Source organism: Solanum dulcamara, chromosome 7 (genome assembly GCF_947179165.1).
Source record: "Solanum dulcamara chromosome 7, daSolDulc1.2, whole genome shotgun sequence".
NCBI classification, from domain to species: Eukaryota; Viridiplantae; Streptophyta; class Magnoliopsida; order Solanales; family Solanaceae; genus Solanum; species Solanum dulcamara.
The window spans coordinates 31,826,706-31,845,927 of NC_077243.1; the positions used below are offsets into that span (position 1 = coordinate 31,826,706).

At 34.3% G+C, this 19,222-nt stretch overlaps 1 protein-coding gene across 2 annotated transcripts; it reads left to right on the forward strand.

The window, feature by feature from the left end:
- The first annotated feature begins 3,987 nt into the window (after positions 1-3,987).
- LOC129896593 (protein trichome birefringence-like 33) lies at positions 3,988-7,529 on the forward strand. Of its 2 annotated transcripts, XM_055972531.1 has the most exons (7): positions 4,242-4,318; positions 4,424-4,500; positions 4,576-4,786; positions 5,484-5,655; positions 5,748-5,947; positions 6,043-6,204; positions 6,942-7,529. In XM_055972531.1, exons 1-7 carry the CDS (start codon positions 4,314-4,316, stop codon positions 7,279-7,281), a joined length of 1,167 nt encoding a protein of 388 aa, XP_055828506.1. In that variant the 5' UTR covers positions 4,242-4,313; the 3' UTR covers positions 7,282-7,529. The 2 variants fall into 2 exon arrangements, with proteins under 2 accessions (XP_055828505.1, XP_055828506.1); XM_055972530.1 differs by having other exon boundaries at positions 3,988-4,500.
- Positions 7,530-19,222: the final 11,693 nt, after the last annotated feature.

Genomic DNA, 19,222 nt, shown 5'->3' on the forward strand with positions numbered 1-19,222 from the left:
AAAGGTAAGGGATATGACATTCGAGGCTGGTGATCAAGTACTTTTAAAAGTTCCACCCGTTAAAGGGGTGATGAGGTTTGGCAAGAAATGCAAATTCAGTCCTTGCTATATTGGCCCTTTTGAAGTTCTCGATTGTGTAGGTCCAGTGGCATACAGATTGGTTTTACCACCTAGCTTCTCTACCCGATGTTCCATGTGTCCATGCTCAAAAAGTACCATGGGGATGGAGATTACATCATTAAATGGGACTCGTGTTACTAGACAAAAAGCTTCACTATGAGGAAGAGCTAATTGCAATTCTTGATCGTGATATCCGAAAGTTGAGGACTAATGAGACCAATATGGTCGAAGTACAATGGAAACATCATTCAATAGAGGAGGTTACTCGGGAGACTGAGAAAGACATGCGAGATAAATATTCTCAACTGTTCGATAAAATAAGTATTAATCTATTTTTACTTTAGCCTGTTTTCCCTAGTTAGTCACTCGGGGACGAGTGATCGGTAAATTGGTATCTATTGTAACGACTTATTCCTGTCGTTAGGAATAGGCCAATGGTGAAAGATTTCGGGTCAAAGAACTTTGGATAATAACTTTGGAAAAATTTAGCCTCACACTTGGATGAATTCTGAGTCAGGTGAAGTCTAGGGTGATTATGTGAATGATGAGAGATCAAATCTCTAAATTTATTGGATAATCTGATATCTAAGATGATACAAAGTCGTTACGATTTCGCAGAATCGCATTCAGGTGAGTAAAACTCCCGAAATTGAATTTGGCGTGAAGGGTATATTTTAATATATTTTTAGAAGGGAGTATGTTGTGAAATAGGGGCTTGGAGAACAAACTCCGAACTCACTGCAGGGCCTCTAGAGAGAGATGGGTCCAGTTAGAGTGGGACAATCACGACTTAAGTTATGGAAAAACCCAAAAATGGTATTTTCTGCAAAATCAGTTTCTAAAACTACAAGAGGCGACCTAGGGAGAATTCCATCGATTTTCAAAGAATTTATAGGCTTAAGGTAAGGATTCTACTCCCTAAATTCATACTTTGATTCCTAGAACCTAGAAAGTATAGTGGGTAATTATTGGGGGGGGGTGAGTTGAAAACCTATGGTGAAAAATAGCCCCAAGGTGGGGTTAGGATTATTTGTTTGGCCTAGGGTGTGAATATCATTATATTTCATGATCGTTAGGCCATTGTGTTGATCCTTTGTATGTATTTACTGTTTTCTAGACCAAGAAAAAGAAGAATGAACCCAAAAAGGAAAGGCTCTTGCATTGTAGGGTTGTTGAAGCTTGAAATTGAGGTAGGTGATGGTCTAGTTTCCCGTATGTGTTTCATATACTTGTTAAATTGCTTCATGGCGTACATGCATGTATATGAATAGCGAAACATGTTAGATTATGTTTGATATGATCACTTGCTGGCCTATTTTGGTGATGAACCTGTTCTTGGTGATTTAAAAAACTGTAAATACTGAATGTATTTGTGATTGTGGTATGCTTGGATCGGGTATCACGTTCCAACACATAATTAAATTGGGTATCATGTTTTGACACATAATTGGATCGGGTGTCACGTTCCGACACATATTGGGATCGAGTGTCACATTTCGATACAAAGTTAATTGTTTGTAGGTCCCTTGAGAGGATCCTTGCGTGAAGTTATAGCATGTGGAAGACTTGTAATATTGCTGAATATGGGTGAACTTTAGATTAGTTGACTTATTTTGTGTGTGTGTATATATATATATATACATACCTATTATGTTGAATTACTTATCTATGATCTGCTTACTGGCTAATCGCATGATCCTGCCAGTACACCGTTATTTTTGTGTACTGATGCTACTCTTACTCTGTCTTTTTATTGAGTACAGAGCATATTCAGCCAGCTGCAGAGAGACCTCGTCTAGAGGAGTGATTGTGTTTTCGAGTTCAAGGGTGAGCTATTCCTTTAGGTTGCCATGGACTCTATGGTTATTTCTAGTCCTTTTCTTTTCCAAGACTTAGATGTTCAGACAATGGTTATTTGTTACTGATTTCTATTTGGAGTTGTACTCCTGTTCTAGACCTGTTAGTTTTTAGAGTTTTGATACGATGACTTTCAGTTCCTAGGGTATGTTCACTTCCGCACATTTTGAGTTTATAACTAGTTGGTTTCTGAGTTTATGTGAACTTAACATTTATCTTTGGCTTAAACCTGCTTTCTCATCTTTAAGTTGTGTATATCTGCGATTATTGTTGTTGGGCTGTTTAGAATATTTCTCCCACCGGAGAGTTAGAGTGGTGCTAGTCATGACAGGTCGGGATTGTGTCACTTTTTAATAGAAAAATATATTATCATAAAACAACGATTAATTAAGGTTGTGAATGTTATTAAAAATTACGTTAATACACAAAAATATAAAAGTGGTGTATAAAAGAGAGTTTAAGGGGGATATTTTTATTATTTTACATACTTTATCACAGAATAAATTATCTCGGGATTATATTTTGATTTTTTTATCAATAATAAGTCTAGTCTAAATTTTTTTATCAAATATTTTAAAATTTTAGTTCACCAGTTATGACAAAATATTATGTGAATATATATTTTCATCATTAAAAGATTTCATTCTCTTGGTAATCTTGTATAAAGTGGTGACGAAGTGATGTATAACATATTAGCCTTTTTCAATTTTAATTAGTGAAATATACATATTTTTTGAGATTTTAAAATACAATAATTTATTTTTTATGACATTAAAAATATAAGAAATAATGATTTTTCTAGATAACTTGCCTATAACCATCAAATAATGTTTAAACGTCAAATACTATAAAAATAAAATAGTTTAACTTTGGTGTATAAGATTTTTTACACCATCAGTAAATTAAAACATAATTACCATAATATTTTTGAGTAGTATTTGCACTTTTTAAAGAAAATTATAATTATAAGTAAAAAATATTAAATGTAATTTAAATTCTAATTATACTGTAATTCAAATTCCTTCCTAGTTTCTAGACTATTTTCTTTCCTAATCCACCATTTTCTTTCTTTATTGTCAGGACAATGACAAATCACAATGTTGCAATTATTCTCTTTTCTATTTTTTATTCCTTTCGTTTTTTCTTAAATTATTCCATTCATCTTTTATTTTTTAGTTTTAAAAGACCTTAATTCATGAGATTCAAATTTATAATAATTATAATATAATTTGTAACCAGAAAGAAGATTTGAAAGAGATGGAAGATGAAGATAATTATCCACAAAAGAAAATCGTGTTCAATGGGAGATACATCAATGAAAAAAATAAATTGACACTTCAAAAGATACTTAAGTTTCATGGGAGAATATTAATAAATTCTTGATATTTAATTCCAAAAAAGACAGAGGATGAAGCAAGAGATGGAGAAGATAGAGAAAAAAAATATCAAATTTTATTTATTTTACAAAAATAAAATTTATTAAAAATGATTTAGTAACCTGCCATAACAGGTCAATATTATGTGATGGTGTAACAAAATAATATATTAACAATGCACCAAAATTAAATCCAAAATAATAAAAAATATATACAAGCACATGATATTGTTACAGATTTATTTTTCTCTATTCCTCCGCTAACATGATATTATTCGGAACAAGACGAATGTTCCACACTCCTTACAAACATGGATTAGGAACAGGACAATGTTCCATACTCCGCTCGAACAACCCACGTGAACTCCGCTCGAACAACCCACGTGACTTAAAATTATATTTTAATGAAAATTTCTCTATCAAACATATTTCCAATATGGAAACTTGCATACCACATCACCGAGTGAACTTGTAGATTTTTTTTTTTTTTTTTTTTTTTACACAAATGGAATGTATCAACTAAGTTTCACAGACACCTATAAAAGAATATCCTTTCAATCATAAATATACTGTATAAGTGAATTTCTATACTACATTACGTATAAAACTTTTTAGCCCTTTATTTGAAAAAAAAACTTGTGAAATGCATTGGCGAAATTAAAGGAAGTCATGTTTTTAAAAAGAAAAATGACGCATGACGTTTGCTTAGTGCAATTTATATATTTTTTTTTGTATAATTTGAACACTATTCACAATAGGGGATTTATTCAAAATTTTTACTGCAGAGTACTTATCGAAGAACAAAGGTTATGCTCGGCCGAAGATTATACTGAAGTTTAAAAAATTAAGAGGAGAGAAATGTGACATGAATCGGTGGTTTTTTTATATTTTGACAACTTTACCCCTAACTAAAATCACATGAAAAGGCTTGGTCCAACCAGCCAAAAGTCTCAAGAGAGAAATGAAGTCATCTCCTTCTCCCTCTTCTCTTCTCAGAAAAGCTCGTCTTTCTCCTTTTCTATTGACTTTATTAACCTTCATCATTTTTTTAATTATTATTATTCTTTACAGTGAAGTCTTCTCTTTCAATTTTAGCCAACATCATCAAAAATTCTCCAGCTCTAATTACAATTCCATCTCAAGAATCAGTGAGTGTACACAATTTTTTCCTTTTGATAACTTTGGTTTACAAGATTTCTCATTGTTTTGAATTGTTGTGGTAGAGAGGAAGAAGGAGAAAGTGGCATTTTCTATTGGAGAGAGCGAAGGAGGGTGTGATGTGTTCAGCGGAAGGTGGATTTGGGACAACAAAAGCCGGGCGTTATACGAGTCATGTCCTTACATACAACCACAGTTAACATGTCAACAACACGGTCGCCCAGACAAGGACTATCTATATTGGAGATGGCTACCTCATTCTTGCTCTATTCCAAGGTACACTACTCACTTTAAAAAAATGACAGTACGATTCACTAAAGCCTCGTGCTATTCTCTCCCTCAATTCCTTTTTTTTTTTTGGGTACCATGACCTATATATCAAATATACGTAACTGGTATAATATAGGTGCGTGCAAGTAATCCAAACACCACCGCTATAAAAAGAAAAGTATTAACTAGTAGTATTTATTAAGTTGGACCTTTTTATGTGTTTCTCTGTAAATTACAAGGATTCAACGGGAACTGTGTTAGTGGCTGACAACGGATAAAGTAATACGTTTTGTTTTTTAGTTCAACTGCTTTATCTCCCGTTGCCAAAATCATTGACTCACTATCATTACTACACACTCTATCTATATTCACTTTTACTTGCTTATCATCTCAAAAATAAATTTTTATTGTTACTTTTCATTTTTAATATATTTATTAAAAATATAATTATTTTTTTCATATTTTATTTTTAGCAGTAATTATTTTTTTTTCAAATTATTTTTTAAGATTTAATATTTAACATTAATTAATATGATAAAATATTCTTATTAATCATTATTTTTTAAATGTAAAGTCCAAAGTGTACAATTAAAAGTGAACGGAGGAATATGATTTATTTTACTTATTACTACAACAATAAGGGCTGAGCGTTACTAATTTTGATAAACAATGGGCCTTAAGTTTCTTGAAATCTTTATGGCAGTTTCAATGCAACGCTAATGCTGGAAAGCCTTCGAGGAAAGAGGATGTTATTCGTTGGCGATTCCTTGAACAGAGGACAATTTGTTTCCATGGTTTGCCTTCTCCATCGACTCATTCCCGAGAATGCCAAATCCATGGAAACTTTTGGTTCCCTCACTGTTTTCACTGCTAAGGTTGTTTACAATTTACAAGCATGTTCAATTTCACGTACATGTTACGATACATATTATGAATACATTGATATGATAATAGTTAAATATTCCAGGATTACAATGCAAGAATTGAATATTACTGGGCACCATTTCTGCTGGAATCAAATGCTGATGATGCAGTCATACATAGGATTACTGATAGAGTTGTCCGGAAAGGTTCAATAAATAAGCATGGAGAAAAGTGGAAAGGAGCTGGCATAATTGTGTTCAACACTTACCTATGGTGGATGACCGGCATGCCGTTCAAGATTTTGTAATTTCTTGGGCTGGATCTCTTTTTCCTTTTAGATGTTGCAATTGTACACGTGAGAATATATCTTAGCCGCATTTGATGTTTAATTGATGCAGGCAGAAAGGGTCTTTCAAGGATGAAGTGAAAGACATAGTGGAAATGTCCACAGAAGATGCATATCGCATGACTATGAAGAGTATGTTGAGATGGGTGAATAAGAATATGGATTCAAATAAAAGCAGAGTATTTTTCACTAGCATGTCACCTTCTCATTACAAGTGAGTATCTATTACATATACCACTCAGGTTCTGCTTCCCCCCCCCCCCCCCCCAACCAAATAAAAGTATGACCACAAAATAAAAGGTTCCATCTCCCCTTATTCTCTGTTATTTATTTGATCTTATTTTTCAATAAAGAAGAAAAGAATGCAGGATCCGATAATTATAATTTGATCGATAAAAGGGATTTGACAGCAAAATGGAAAAGACAGCATTTTGATTGATCCAATAGTTACTCATTGGTCTAGCAAATTAGGGTTGAAAGTTAGTAGGTAGTATAACGTTGTCTCGCTTACCATTCCATACTAATTTTTCTTGTAATTTCTTGTCCGTCAATTTCTTATTACTATCTACTCTCTCTTGTACTTAGATTATTGCATTTTTGTGGTGAGGTTACTAGTCTTTTTCAGAATATTTTAAGATGCTTTCTATAATATTTGTCATGATCCTTTCACTTCAGTTATTTCATTTCCTATCTGCTTTGATAGACTTTTCCTTGAGCAAAACATCAATTGGAAACAATCTCTCTGCCTCCCAATATAAGATAATGTCTACGCATATTCTACCCTCCTCATATTCCACTTGTAGCATTACATTGGGTATATTGTTGTTATTGTTGGTGTTGGTTTGGCAAATTAAGCATATGTAGCAGTTATAAATTAGTGCCACATAATATTGTAAAAGTTGGATTATTTAGATTTAAGTATATAATGGTAAATCTTTGTCAATGTGGCAGAAGCATGGATTGGGGAGGTGAAGCTGATAGGAATTGTTACAATGAAACAAAGATGATAGAAGATCCAAGTTACTGGGGATCAGATTGCAGCAAAAGCATAATGCGCGTGATTGGCGAAGTGTTTAGTAAATCAGAAGTGCCCATAACGTTTCTCAACATAACACAGCTATCAAGTTATAGGAAAGATGCACACACATCAATTTACAAGAAGCAATGGAATCCATTGACACCAGAACAACTAGCAAACCCTGTTAGCTACGCTGATTGTACACATTGGTGTTTGCCTGGCCTTCAAGATACATGGAATGAACTTTTATTCGCTAAGCTTTTTTATCCATGACATTTGAAAATGTATTGAATCCTTTAGCGTAACATGGTTGTGGAGGAGGATGAGAGCAAAAAATAGTAGTAGATCTAAACTACCTCTATGCGTGTGTACGTGAGAGAAGAAAAATTAGCACACAAAACCCACAAATTTTAAATTTTGAATTGGCCATGGAAAAAAACAGGCATTTAGTTGAGGAGAGAATTCACCTTGCTTATTTTTTTGTCGAAATGGATTACGACACCATTGTGCCTGTTCTCATTTATCATTTGAATTCTGGTACTTCATGAAATTTATTTAGACACTTGTACTTGATCAAAATAAGACTTTTAAATCCTTCCTATATTGTGTGTCATTCACTCAATCTAACATAAACAACATATCATATACGTGTCACATAAATTAGTGTCATATCATAGTTATCTTCATTAACTAAATTTTCTTTTTTTATCATTAATCAAAATGGCTAAATAAAAAATAATAAATTTTTTATTTATTTTATTACATAAAATTGTTATTTCTCTCACCTTTATCTTCCTATGCCCCAACCCACAACTACCATCAACACCATCTCCACCCGCACCCCCTTATTTTCTTGTCCTTCAACATAGATTTTTTTGAAACAAAAAGAGGGACACTCACACTTTTGACACTCAGCTGATTTTTTTTTTCAAGGGAAGAAAAAGACAAATACATCAAATTATTGTAAATAGTACATGTATATCATTCGTTATATTTTCAAAACATTAATATTCTTACTATCCAAATTTTATATACTCTTTATATTAATGGTGGACACAATCTTAATTACCAATCTAATATTTATTATTAAAAATTAAAAAAAAACACCTAAAATACATAATACCACACCCACGCCCACACCCAAAAATTAACACAAATCACAGCCAAAAAAATTCCCTACTCTAATCAAAACCTAACAACAAACCCTTAAACTCATCTGTCAATTTCTTCCCTTCCATAACCAAATCCCTTCTCCCTTTACCTGAAAATGTCAGTAAAATCAAAATAGTGATCCAAGTTACAAGTTTTGCTGGAACAACGATCAGAGCTGCTACAATCGACAAAATCTTAAACACAATTTTCAATACCATAGATCCGTATAGAGCTGAAGCTGGGGTCAAGTTCATGGTGAATTTGCACCAAGAAAGCACCGATTTGAGGAAATTCCAAGAAATTGAGAGAAAATTGTGTAGACGGTGAGAAAGAGGAAGACCCATGTTCGTCTTTTGCTAATAAGATTCTTTAAGAAGCATAGAGGAACACGAGGTTGATGATGATGGAATAGGGGAGATGCTTCTTCTTCTTCTTCTTGTTTATTTGGATTTTGCTCTTTCTATTTGGTCTCTTTGCTGATATGGTTTGTGGAACGAATTAGTGAATAGGAAGATGATATGGATTTAACTATTTATATGTCTTACACTTGTGGAAATGGTGGCGCAAGAGGCATCGATTGATTTACTGAAGAGTGAAATTCCAATGAAGGAAGATTAGTCGTTGCTTCCCTCCAACAACGTTAACACCAATCTTATACTCGTCGACATCATCAATGGTGACAACACAAAAAAATGAATTTAGATGAATATGTATATTTCATCCGTGTTCTATTTGGGTTATTGCATCCGTGTTCTATTTGGGTTATATTTTTGGGTGTGGTATTATATTTTTGGGTGAGTTTTTTAATTAATTTTGATAATAAATATCGAACTGGTGGTTAAGATTGCAACATATGTTTCCACATTAGTATAAAATGTATATATGCTCTAAAATTTAGACGAAAAGGACACTGATGTTCTAAAAGTATAACGAAGGGAATATGCGTATCATTTACAATATTTGAGGGGTTATATTTCTCCTTTTTTCCTTATTTCAAAAGTACATCCTAAGGGTATTTTCAATCCATGTCATCAAATTTTATACTAAAATAGTGCCGACACTATTTTAGTATAAATCAACTTCAATTTACTATACTAAATTTTATGCTAAAAATAAATATTCTTTTTATATTATTCTCTCTCTTTAATATTACATTATTATTTTTTATTTTATAAAATAAATTCTTTCATTTATTTTCACATATTCACCCTGTATAATTCATATTTTTTTATATTCAAAATTTCTCCATTCCCTCTCAATCACTCAAAGCCCTAAAAAAATTCAAGTCTTTTTTCCAAAGATCCTCTCAAGGTGAATTAGGATTCTTCAACCTTCAAGTCTCTTCTTTCAAATTTCAAGGCTACAATGCATAAGGTTGTAAACACCTAAGAAGTTGGAAAATCAAATTGAAAAGAAACAGTTTAGAAAAGTTGTTGGTGCACTGATTCAATGAGCCCATGTACAGACCGTAGCATATTGTACGAGCCGTAGGAACCAATCGTGAAAGGAGTCCAACACTTGGGAAAAAAATTGAGTTTCAGAAGATGTTGCATGAAGCCTACCTATGAATTGTATAAGGTTCTACGGTTCGTAGAAGGGCCTCATAGGTAAGGTTTTGAAGTTGGGAAAAATACCAAGCCTCAAAAGTTTATCTACGGACCAATAAAACGGTCCGTAGATGGAATCTACAGCTCGCAGGTGAGGTCGTAGGACGAGATTATGAGAAGGGATAATTGAGAGTTAGCAGGATGAGAGGACCTACAGTCCGTAGGAAGACCTATGGCCCTAGAAAGTGGGTTCGTAGGTGGGGCTTAGACTTGGTGAATATTTTTATAAAAGCAAGGGTTCTACAGTTGGGACCTATGTCCCGTAGAGAGTTCTACGGACCATAGGGAGTGTTCATTGTTTGTGATTTGGAAATTTGGGTCTCAGAATCTTGACATACGGACTAACAGGACAAACCATAGGGGAAACTGCGGTCCATAGGTCACCTCCGACAGATTTTTAGCTAAGTGTATTTGGGTCTTTTCCTACCCAATTAACCCCTAAGTTATATTTTTTTAAGCCTATTCTTAATACCTATAACTATCCTTACCCTTCAAAATTCCTACATGCTTTCTCATTCAGAAAAAATCGCTAAGGCTCTTAAGAATTTCTCTCTTAAGTCTTTTTCTTCAAGTCAAGCTAGGGTTCTTCAAGTTCAAATCTCCATTGCAAGATATTTAGGACTTTAATTCAAAGTATGTAAGAATTTCATCCACGGATCCTTTTCCATCCATGGAGTACCAATGTATTTTCAATTCCTCTTTATGGTTTCTTTCTAAACCTTAGATTTTTGATGATTTTGTGTTGGGTTCAATCACTTATGCTTTTATTTACTCTCAATAATTTTATTATGCATAATTTGATATTAATTGCATATTTTTGATAAATATATCATGAACCCATGCATTATGCCTATTTTATGATTATAAACAAGACCCTTTAGCCTAAGTTCTCACCTCCATCACCACGATCCTCACCACGACCCGTGGTGGCCATCCATGAAGGTGCCTGTGCTCGACTCAATTTAAGTTAGGGGTGTTTTAGTCTTTTTTCTATGATCTTATTAATGTACTTGAACATTTTTAGGGATTAATACCTACCCTATAACTAATTCTTAACTCTCCTATCCCTCTCATTCTCACCCTAACACTCAATTCCCAAAATCTTCTTTCTAAAGTTTTGTCTCAAGATTCTTTTTCTTTCTCAAGCAATTTAAAGAGAAAATCAAGGTCAAGTCTCCAAGTCAAGAGAAAATTAGGATTTTTAAGATCTAAGGTATGTGGAAATTCATCCATGGGTCCTTTCATCCATGAAGTCCCCAGGTTCTCTCAAAAATTCCCTTATGAATTCTTTTTCTAAAAGCCTTAATTTCATGATTTGCCTTAGGTCTTCTTAATTATGATTTATCTTAATACTATTGATTATATTATGCATAATTCACATTATATTGCATTATTTCAACTTGAATTTCAATGACCTATGTTATATGCTATTTCAAGTATGTTTTCAAGGAACTATGATCATGAATTTCAAAGGATTTCAATGAATGTTTTATAAATGCTTATCAAAGCTTATGAATGAATCATAAAAGATGATGAATGATGTTTCAATGATGTTTTAAGCATGAAATTATGGTGTGAAAGGTAGTTTTCACACAATCATGTTATAGAGGTGAAAAGACAACCTCACCAACTAATGGGTTCTTATGAATCAATAATGTTAATGAGTTACTCTTATGATTATTTCCATGATGAGGATTGATAATTTTTACCATATTTCCTAATGATGTTAATGACTATGATTTATGACTTCTGTTGGGATAATGACTAAGCACCTAGAAGACTTTAAGGTGGGGTTCAGTATGGTAGCTATAATAGCTACCCAGTGGAATCTTAGTAGCAACCTTTAGTTCAAAACTACATTGCCTGTGTAGGTTTATGATGACAATATGACCTAACTAGTATATTCACAAATAGCTTATGATTATGATATTCTCAAGGAGTCTACCTTGACAAAGTAACCTTTTTTTTCTCAATGTGAGAGTTACATCAGATTTCATGTTATAGCTCGCATAGTCTTATATGTCGGTTCAAGGTCCTATCCCACACCAATGTACATGAAAAAGCATAAAGTTCTCATTATGTTTTTTCGATATATTGACCATATAATGATTTGTTTTTAAGGTTTTCATGGTTTTACTCATGTTTTAAGATATTGGTAATGCATCTCATGATTCATATTGATTATGTCCTATATTCATTGTTCATGCATACTTCTTACATACTTAGTGAATTTCACGTACTAATGTATACTTTTGCCTACATTGTATCATAATGTAGAATCGGACGATCATCACAGACCTCCCACTGGTGGCTAGAGTTGAGCTTTATCTTCTTAGTTGGTGAGTCCTCATGATTTGAGGAAAAGATTTTTATCTTTTTATCTTTCTTATGACATTATATGTTTTCATAGGTGAGCTAGGAGCTTGTCTAATACCCCCATCTAGTTTAGTAGAGGCATGTTAAATGTCATGGAGTCTATGTTGTCTTTTATTTTGAGTTTGAGACTTGTTCTCTTTTATTGAGATTTTCATGTTGAGACTTTATTTCCGCGTTTATATCTTAGCTTATTACTTTACTTATATTACTATGCTCATGTATGTGCTAAGAGGCTTGGTTGGGGTCTTTCAGGATTTCGATCCCCGTATCACACCTAGGTTCTAGCTTGGATCATGATAAACTTGGTATTAAATCACAAGGTTTAAAGTGTCCTAGGGAGTCTAACATGCCGTATCGAGTAGAATCTTGTTCATTGGTGTGAAGTGTGCCACATTTATCAAGAGGAGGCTATAAGACGTATTAGGAAAAACTTCACTTTTTTCATGATCTCATCCTGTGATAGAGTTGAACTCTAAGTATTATTCCTCTAATACTTTCTCTTTGTTATCACACAAATATGCCTCCAAGAAGGAACCCCGTTCGAAGAAATTCTGAAGAGGAGAAATAAGCTCCAAATCACCCTTTTGAATGAGGAAGTCTCTCATCCGGAGTTTCGGCCCATGTTCTAAGTTCTTGCCCAAGGCATAGCCACTCAAGCAAATAGGAAAGTGGTAGCTCCCATGAATCTAAATATGGGTACGATGGCTAGCCGAGATCGTGATTTCACTCATATAAAACCTCCTGAGTTTCATGGTTTTAAGGTAGATGAGGATCCACAAGAGTTCATGGAGAGTATTGGTAAGGTTGTTGACATCATGGGTATTAGCTCGGTGGAAAAAGAATACTTGGCGACGTATCAACTCAAAGGGGTTTCTCAAGTTTGGTTTGATCAATAAAAAGATGAAAGAGGTAGAAATGATGGTCCTATTGATTGGGAGGAATTCAAGAGTGCTTTTCTTGACTTGAGGGAGGCTAAGGTACAAGAGTTCATCAATTTGCGCTAAGGTAATATGAGTGTAAGGGAGTATGCCCTTAAGTTCACTAAGTTGTCAAAATATGCTCCATTCATGGTTGCAAATCCAAGGGCTTGGTTTCACGACCCAAGCTTAGGGCCTAGACGTGACACGGCAAATGAGGAACCCGAAAGTACCTCAAACAAGCCTCTTAACATTCTTTTGACCTTTCATAGGTAATGACAATAAATAAACAATCAGAAATCATAAGAGGACATCTTCAACTTACATATGTCCAACAATACCTAAATTTTAGATTTAACGGGGCTAAGACAAGTCCCTAGCTCACCCTCAATCATAATAAAGAGAAATGCCATAGTAAGTGTCTAAAGATCTCAACATATCATAAGTTATAAAGATAAAGAAGTATTATTCCCGTGACATGGGAACTCACCAAAAGTAGTCCTCAAATAAAATCTCAACTAGCCACATGGAGGAGAACGAGAGGAGCACTGGTCCCTATATGGTGATATAATGTAGGCAAAAGAGTATGCATTTGTACTTTGAATGTACTAAGTATGTAAGCATGCATGAACATTGAAGAAACATTAAAATATTTATGTAATATCAAATATAATGCAATGCATGCATAATCAATAATATAGATATCCTTTAAAATATTCATTTATGGTAAAATAACCATAATCGACATTTAAGACCATGCGAGCTATTACATGGAATCCAACATAACCCTCTACGTTGGCCGGAGAGACTACTTGCCGGGTAGAACTCCATCAACTTCATTCATTTCTTTAACTTTAACTTTAAGGGCTATTTGTGGATCCATTAGCCTAAGCTTACAAGGGCTCCTATGTTGGCACATAGTTAATGAGACAAGGGGTTGCTACTAGGATTTCTTTACCAAATCCCACCTCAATGCCCCATTCTGTGCTAAGTCAATCCCACAGAATAGTTTAATACTTCAAAATAGTCATAGTATATAGCTTGAAAATTCAAAACATCACATTCAGTGGAATAGCTCATTAAAAGCTTTAGTGATTCAAATATGCAAGAATTATCCTTATAGAATAAAGAATCCATTATTCATAGCATTTTATCATTTTTTTATTTCATAAGACTTCCTTTAGATCATAGACATTATTTTCAAAAATATTTATTTGGAGTCAAAGCTTTCAAGTCAAACTTCATTGAAAATATAGTAAAACTAGGTGGGTTTAAATTACTTCAACTTTCAAACATGTATGTAAATTAAATTATGCATAAATAATTTGAAATTTATTAATTAAAAATCATGATTTAAACAACCCACCATGAATTTTAAGAACCTTTAAAGAGCTAAATAGGGAAAAATACTTGAAAACCATCAATTCATAATATGAAATCATTTTGCATCAAAATAGACTAATAATCATTAGTTTAACCATGATTCATACTATTAAGTAGAAATAAAAATTACCCATAAGAAAATCTTTTTTGAAATCAAGAGATTTAGTTGAAAGAGCTTTAGACTCCGTGGGTGGAAGAACCCATGTATAAAAACCCAAATATCTTAGAGCAAAGCTTAAAGAAAATAAACATAATTTATCATATAATCAAAATAATTTAGGCATGAAAATGGAAGGAATACTCTCATTGAAGCCTTACATACCTGAAATCCGAAGAATTACTTAGAATTGAAGGACTTAATGAACACTCTTGAATCCTAGCCTTTTCTCCTCGCCGGAGCATTTTATGTACTACCTGGAGTATATGAATTACCGGAATAGTATTTCTACACTACTAAGAACTAAAACTATATTTTGAGAATGAAAAAAGGAGTATATAGAGAGAAGAGTTTCTTGAGAAGGCTTGATGAACAAAATAATGAAATAAAGTGGGTATTTATAAGTGTGAAGGAGGGACCTAACAATAATTAAAATAATTATAAAAATATTTGAAAATTTAATGGAAGATTGTGATGTTATGGGTGATGTCAAATGGAAATTATTGATGTCATGGGTTATGTCAAATGAATCTCGATCTTTCCATGGTTGGTGAGATGAACCTTGTTTTAACGGAATACCTTTTTTCGGAGCTGCATTTGAATAAGATAACTTCCTCATTAGGATTTGGTATCTCATATGAATTGTCGATCTAGCATTCTACTTTTATGTCATTCAAGAATCAACCAATTTGAATCATATTGGTGTGAGAGATAATTTTTCTTCTACAAACACTCTATTTTGTCATAGCACCATATCTTTCAACGATTAATTTATTTTCTCACTTAACCTCCAAAACTTAATATATGGTCTTAAAAAAGTTGTAGGTAATGATGTTGGGGTTATTCAAAAATTTGAACCACCTAATTTGGACCATCCTATGAAAAGTTATCCCCAAAATACAGAAGTTGTATCATTTTCATCGAGAATTGGAACATCATATACAACGTTTTTAGGGAGTATTACATTATCTACCCCTTGAGAACATTCATCCTTGAATGAGGAAAGACTTAGCTTGAGTAGAGTAGGGCATAAACCAACAACCCACCATTAATGCAATAGTGCAATTTAAAACATCATTTGGAACATATTTCATAATTTTGCAAGCAAATGACAAGAAAAGTTGAAATGCAACGATTTAAAGTAATTGAGCAAGGAAAACTTAATACCTTAGGTTTGGGTAGAGGGAAAAAGATGAGGGTATCTCTTAATCATATCCTCTTCCATTTTCCATGTAGCACTTTTGATTTGTTAATTCCTCCAAAGGAATTTAATAGATGCAACTTGTTTGTTCCTCAATCTCTTAACTTGCCAGTCCAAAATTTCAACCGAAACTTCTTCATAGGTCAAGTTTTCTTCGACATTCACTACTCTCAAAGGAACAATGGAAATATGATCACCCACATATTTTCTCAATATAGACACATGGAACACCGGATGAACCATGACCATTTCCAATGCCAACTCCAACTCACATGCAACCTTGCCAACACATCTCACAATTCTATAAGGCCCTGCATACTTAGGTGTCAATTTCTCTTTCTTACCAAATCGAACCACACCTTTTATGGGTGAAACCTTCAGATACACCTAATCATCGATATTAAACTCAAGATCCCTTCTTCTAGTGTCAGAATAGGATTTTTGACGACTTTGAGCCGTGTTCAACCTTTCTTTAATGATCTTCACCTTCTCTAAAGCATTAAGTATCAAATCGGGGAACAACAAGGTCATCTCACCTATTTCAAACCAACCAACTGGGGATCTACATCATCTCCCATATAAAGCCTCAAATGGCGCCATCTCAATACTTGAGTGGTAACTATTATTATAGGCAAACTCGATGAGAGGTAGATGATCATCCCAATTTCCTTTAAACTCTAACACACAAGACCTTAACATATCCTCTAGTGTTTGAATCCTCCTTTAGGCTTGCCCATCCATTTGAGGATGGAATGCGGTGCTCAATTTTACCTTAGTAGCGAGGCCCTTTTGAAATGATCTCCAAAAGTGAGAAGTGAATTGGGTACCACTATCCAAAATAATGGATAAAGGCACACCATGCAACTTCACCAACTCCCGAATATACAAATTGACAGTCTTCGGCACTGTAGGAAGTCTTAACCGGTAAGAAATGAGTCAACTTAGTCATTCTATCAACAGTTACCTAAATCGAATCATGATACTTTTGGGTATGAGGCAAACCCACTACAAAATCCATATTCACATCTTCCCACTTCCAAGTAGGGATTTCAATATCTTGGGCTAGGCCACTCGACCTTTGATGTTCGGCCTTTATTTGTTGGCAATTTGGATATTTGAATACGAACCTTGCTATGTCATTCTTCATGCTACCCCACTAATAGAACTCTTTTAAGTCTTGGTACATTTTCGTCGAACCGAGATGAATGGAGTATGTAGAATTATGAGCCTCCATCAAGATCAAACTCCTTAGGCCATCAACATCCGGAACACATAGCCGACTTTGGTGGTATAGCACCCCATATCCCCCTTGGGAAAAGACCTCTATATTCGTTTCCTTCACCAACTTCTTTAACTCGATAAACATCGGGTCAAGATCTTGCTTTGATTAAACATCCACCACCAAAGAGGATTCAGAACTATTTTGAAAAACCATACCACCATCATAAGTACCACACAACTTCACCCCTAATCTAGCTAACCGGTGAACATTTTTCACCAACTCTCTCTTACCTTAATCCACATGGGCCACACTCCCCATAGACACTTTACTAAGTGCATCAGCAATCACATTAGCTTTACTCGGATGATAGTGCACACTCATGTCATAGTTCTTAAGGAGTTCTATCCACCTCCTTTGCCTTATTTTAATGTTCTTTTGGATGAACACATATTGAAGACTTTTATGATCGGTATACATATCCACATGCACTCCATAGAGGTAATGCCTCCAAATCTTTAGAGCAAAAATAACGGCTATCAATTCAAGGTCATGGGTAGGGTAGTTACACTCATGCACCTTTAATTGTCTACAAGTATTGGCTATGAACTTTCCGTTTTGCATTAAGACACAATCTAAACCAATCTTTGAAGTATCATAATAAACTACAAACCCTTTTGATCCTTCTGGTAGAGTCAAAATAGGAGCGGAGGTAAATCGATCTTTCAAGGTCTGGAAACTCTTCTCACTCTCATCTGTCCATATAAATTTGGCTTTCTTTTGGGTCAATTTCATCATCATAGATAAGATGAAAGAAAACCCTTAGACGAACCTTCTATCATACCCCGCTAGACCTAAGAAGCTCCTAATGTTTGAAGGAGACAACGATCTAGGACAATTCTTGACTGCCTCCATTTTCATAGGATCAACCTTGATCCCATCCCCGGACACTACCTGACCAAGAAATGCTACCTCCTCCACCCAAAATTCACACTTACTAAATTTTGAAAATAATTGCCTATCCCTCAACTTTTGAAGCATAACTCTCAAGTGATTTTTATGTTCTTCCTCACCCCGAGAGTAAATCAAAATTTCATCAATGGAGACCACCACAAAAATATCAAGGAAATGTTTGAACACCCTATTCATCAAGTCTATGAACACCATCGGCATATTTGTCAACCAAAACTCATCACCACAAACTCGAAGTGACTATACCTTGTTCGGAAAGTTGTTTTGGGAATGTCACACTCCCTCACCCGTAATTAGTGATATCTGGACTGAAGGTCGATCCTGGAGAAGTGACTTGCCCGTTATAATTGATCAAACAAGTCATCTATTCTAGGGAATGTGTACTTGTTCTTATTATTCATTTTATTTAATTATCGGTCGTCTATGCACATTCGAAGCGACCTATCCTTCTTTCTCACAAATAACAAAGGAGCACCCTATGGCAAAATACTTGGTCTTATGAACCCTTTTCTAACAAGTCCTTTAATTATTCCTTCAACTCTTTCAATTCTGCCGGGGCCATCTGGTAAGGAGGAATAGAGATAGGTTGGGTATCAGAAAGGAGATCGATACTAAAATTAACTTTCCTTTTAGGAGGGACCCTGAAAAGGTCATCGGGAAACTTATTGACTATGGGAACTGACTTAAGAGAAAGAATTTCAGAGTTGACATCCCTAACCCTCACAATGTGATAAATACAACCCTTAGAAATCATTTTTTTGGCCTTAAGATAAGAAATAAACTTACTCTTCACCACCAAATCACGACCCTCCCATTCAATAATGGACTCATTTGGAAATTGGAACTTGACTCGACGAGTCCTACAATCTATGGAAGCATAAAATACATGTAACCAATCCATCCCAAGAATGACATTGAAATCTACCATGTCAAGCTCAATAAGATCACAAGGAATAACTTTATGCAAGATAGAAATGGGACAACCCCTATAGACCTTTCTAGCAATAACCGACTCACCAATGGGGGTAGATACCAAATAGGGCTATAATAACATTTCGGGTGACACATAAAACCTATTAGCAAGGAATGGAGTAACAAACGATAATTTTGCACCCTGATCTAATAGTGCATACACATCAAAACCAAACACCTTTAACATACCGGTAATGAAATTGGGTAAGTCCTCAACCTCTCATCTCCCATGCAAGGCGTAAAAATGGTTGGTGCTTT

Excerpts from the sequence above, each read along its gene's own strand:
- LOC129896593 (XM_055972530.1), top strand. The coding sequence starts at position 4,314 with ATGAAGTCATCTCCTTCTCCCTCTTCTCTTCTCAGAAAAGCTCGTCTT. Across the intron at positions 5,948-6,042 it reads GGCATGCCGTTCAAGATTTT|GCAGAAAGGGTCTTTCAAGG; the intron begins GTAATTTCTTGG and ends TAATTGATGCAG. Across the intron at positions 6,205-6,941 it reads ATGTCACCTTCTCATTACAA|AAGCATGGATTGGGGAGGTG; the intron begins GTGAGTATCTAT and ends TCAATGTGGCAG.